The following is a 2577-nucleotide window of genomic DNA, read 5'->3' as shown; positions in this document are numbered from 1 at the left end:
TGCCATGGCATCATAGCTCACAGCAACCTCAAACTCTTGAGCTCAAGCTATTCTCTTGCCTCAGTCTCCCAAGTAGCTGGGACTACAGGCATCTGCTGCAATGCTTGGCTATTTTTAGAGGAGGTCTCACTCTGGCTCAGGCTGGTCTCAAACCTGTGAGCTCAGGCAATCCACCTGCCTAGACCTCCCAAGTGTTAGGATTACAGGCGTGAGCCACCGTGCTCAGCCCTGCCATCTGTAATCATGGTAAAAATAATAATCACTCAAATATACTAGGTCTATATCATAAGCCAAGTGTGATGCACTTTTCACATTGAATAATCGAAAGAATCCTATTAATAGAGAAACTTTTAGAATCCCTATTAATATAAATGTGAAAATGAGGCCCAGAAAGGTATAGATTCTGGCCCAAGGCTGAACAGCAAGCAGAGCCAGAATATGAAGACAGACTGTGTGAGTCCAGAGACTTTGCTGTAAGCACTAAGCTGAAGTAGCTATTACTGGGAAGTAATCCTCTTCTGCCTTCCCAGATCTAGGAGGACTTGTTGTTCCTCAGGAAGTCTCTTGATCTGTTTTGGCCTTAGTAGAACATTTTGAAGGCTTACAGGCTTACACTGTGTCCTGGCCTATTCTTGGAATTTCATGTGGATTTTCTCCTAAAATTCTCTAAGTGACTCTAGGAGGTATTACATTTACCCCATTTTACAGGTGAGAAAAGGTGAGGCTCTAAGGTTGCAAACAATGTAATGGGGACAATGATCAATTTTTTTTTAATTGTACCATTGAAATGCTAGAATCCCTGTAAGGAGCTGGAGGGGACTTGGGGTCAGAATGCCTAAGTCTTAGAAACTGACCTTGCAGTCCCATCTTCTCAGGCTCCTCCAGGGCTAAGCTGAAGATCAGCATGTGTCTGGCCACAGCTTCCAGATTATTCTCCAGCACATAAAACTAGAAGGATGGACAGAGCAAAATGATTCTGAGACCCTAGGAGACCCAAGAGAATGGGCCCTCAGCCCCCTGCTTCCACTAACCGAGCAGCTCTATACATTAGCCCCCTCCTTCAAACACAGGAGCCTAAGTCCCCAGAACCCTCATCATTTCTCAGAAGACCTAAGATGCATAACTCCAGTTTCCCAGCACCACCTCCCTCAAACCTAGCATTCTCCAGTCCCTTCTTTCCTGGACCCAGGATTTTAGAATTCCAGTCTCCTCCTCCTTCAAGAACTCGGGGGTCTGGGTCTTTCATCTTCCTTCCACGACCCCGGTGTATTAGCTCACATTGAACCTCCTGCGGGGCCAGAGCGCTGCCCCAGCCAGAGTCTGCAGCAGGTGCCGCCCATCCACGGAGCCCAGCAGCAGGACATCTAGCTCGGGGATCCTGTTCTCTGTATCTGCCTTTGAGTCCGGGTCCACAGGAGGACCTGGCAAGACCAGAACCGGCAGAAGCTGGTGAGCGTCCCAACATACCCAGAAACCCCTCCTAAAACGGTGGACTACAAATCCCAGCAGGCCTCGCACTCCCGGCCGGAGTTCTAAAGGGAACTGTGCCTCTAAGCATTCTGGGATTCGTAGTCCGTACCTAGGACCCTGGGACTGCTCATGGGAGAGCCCGCTTCGCCGTTGGGGCATTGAGAACGTTAGCGTCCTGCCATGGACGCCGGGACTCCAAGTGCTAAAAGGCCATCTAGACAGGCTGTGAAAGCAGCCAATGCATCAGACCGCGCATGCTAGAACTCACTTTCAGCCTGCAGGTCTAGCGCTGGGGACAGTCCCCACCAGGACACTGAGCCGAAGCCTGTGCCAGTGCCTGCCGGTGTGGTCATCGCCCTGCAAGAAAGACATGCCACAAATCCTCACACGTTGTTCACGCCAATTCCCTCTCACTACTCCTCACTGTTCGCCCTTTTCCCTTCACGTGAAGCCGCACTCACCTTTATCCTTCGAAATATCCCGGGACGCTCCTCTCTTGCTCTGTGCGGCGCTTCTGTCCGGAGCTCCTGAGCAACTGCTGCCCAGAGCGCTAGTCCTGTGTCCTATCATTCGGCCAATGGGAGCATCTGGGCTTGCCCCTCCGGTATCAACTGACCAATGACAGTGATCAGAAACTTTTGACCAATGGGAGCGCGAGGGCTGGCTCCCCCCGCAACCCCCACAAAGATGTTTGGACGCGGTTTTCATGACAACGGCTCTGCAGGAGCAGGGCGGAAGCTGCAAGAAACTGGGGCGGAGTCCGGGTGTGGGATGCTGGCGTCCTGAGCGGATTCAAATTTAGAGAGAAAGAAACGGAATCTAAGCCTAAGGTGACCAGACGTCCCGCTTTTGGCAGGACAGTCCCGATTTTTAACAATTTGTCCCGCGTCCCGCAGAGTTTTAAAAAAGTCCCGATTTTTGGAAAGAATGCAAGAACAGAGGGAGAATAGAAAGGGAATATATGGTTTTCGGCTGCTGAAAAGGTTAATGTGATTCCATTTGGGAATGAAGAGGTTAATGTAACGTCATTTGGAAATGAAAAGGCTAATGTAAATTCCCTACTCCCCTCCTGGGCAAAGTCGCCCGGGTGGAATCAGTATCAAAAGG

At 50.4% G+C, this 2577-nt stretch overlaps 1 protein-coding gene across 1 annotated transcript in view; it reads right to left on the bottom strand.

The window, feature by feature from the left end:
- The window catches only part of DNAAF3 (dynein axonemal assembly factor 3), a 6570-nt gene extending 4563 nt beyond the window's left edge, over positions 1-2007 (bottom strand). The window contains exons 1-4 of the mRNA XM_003802927.3: positions 1932-2007; positions 1739-1827; positions 1279-1421; positions 855-948 (exon numbers count right to left, since the gene is read on the bottom strand). Of these exons, the coding sequence (XP_003802975.1) occupies positions 855-948; positions 1279-1421; positions 1739-1823 (322 nt within the window). The 5' untranslated portion in view covers positions 1824-1827; positions 1932-2007. The remainder of the gene's footprint in view (positions 1-854; positions 949-1278; positions 1422-1738; positions 1828-1931) is intronic.
- Positions 2008-2577: the final 570 nt, after the last annotated feature.

Source organism: Otolemur garnettii, unplaced genomic scaffold (genome assembly GCF_000181295.1).
Source record: "Otolemur garnettii isolate 467f Iridium unplaced genomic scaffold, OtoGar3 scaffold00264, whole genome shotgun sequence".
NCBI lineage: Eukaryota > Metazoa > Chordata > Mammalia > Primates > Galagidae > Otolemur > Otolemur garnettii.
The sequence above is the reverse complement of the archived record's forward strand: the minus strand, read 5'-3'. Positions and strand labels throughout refer to the sequence as shown.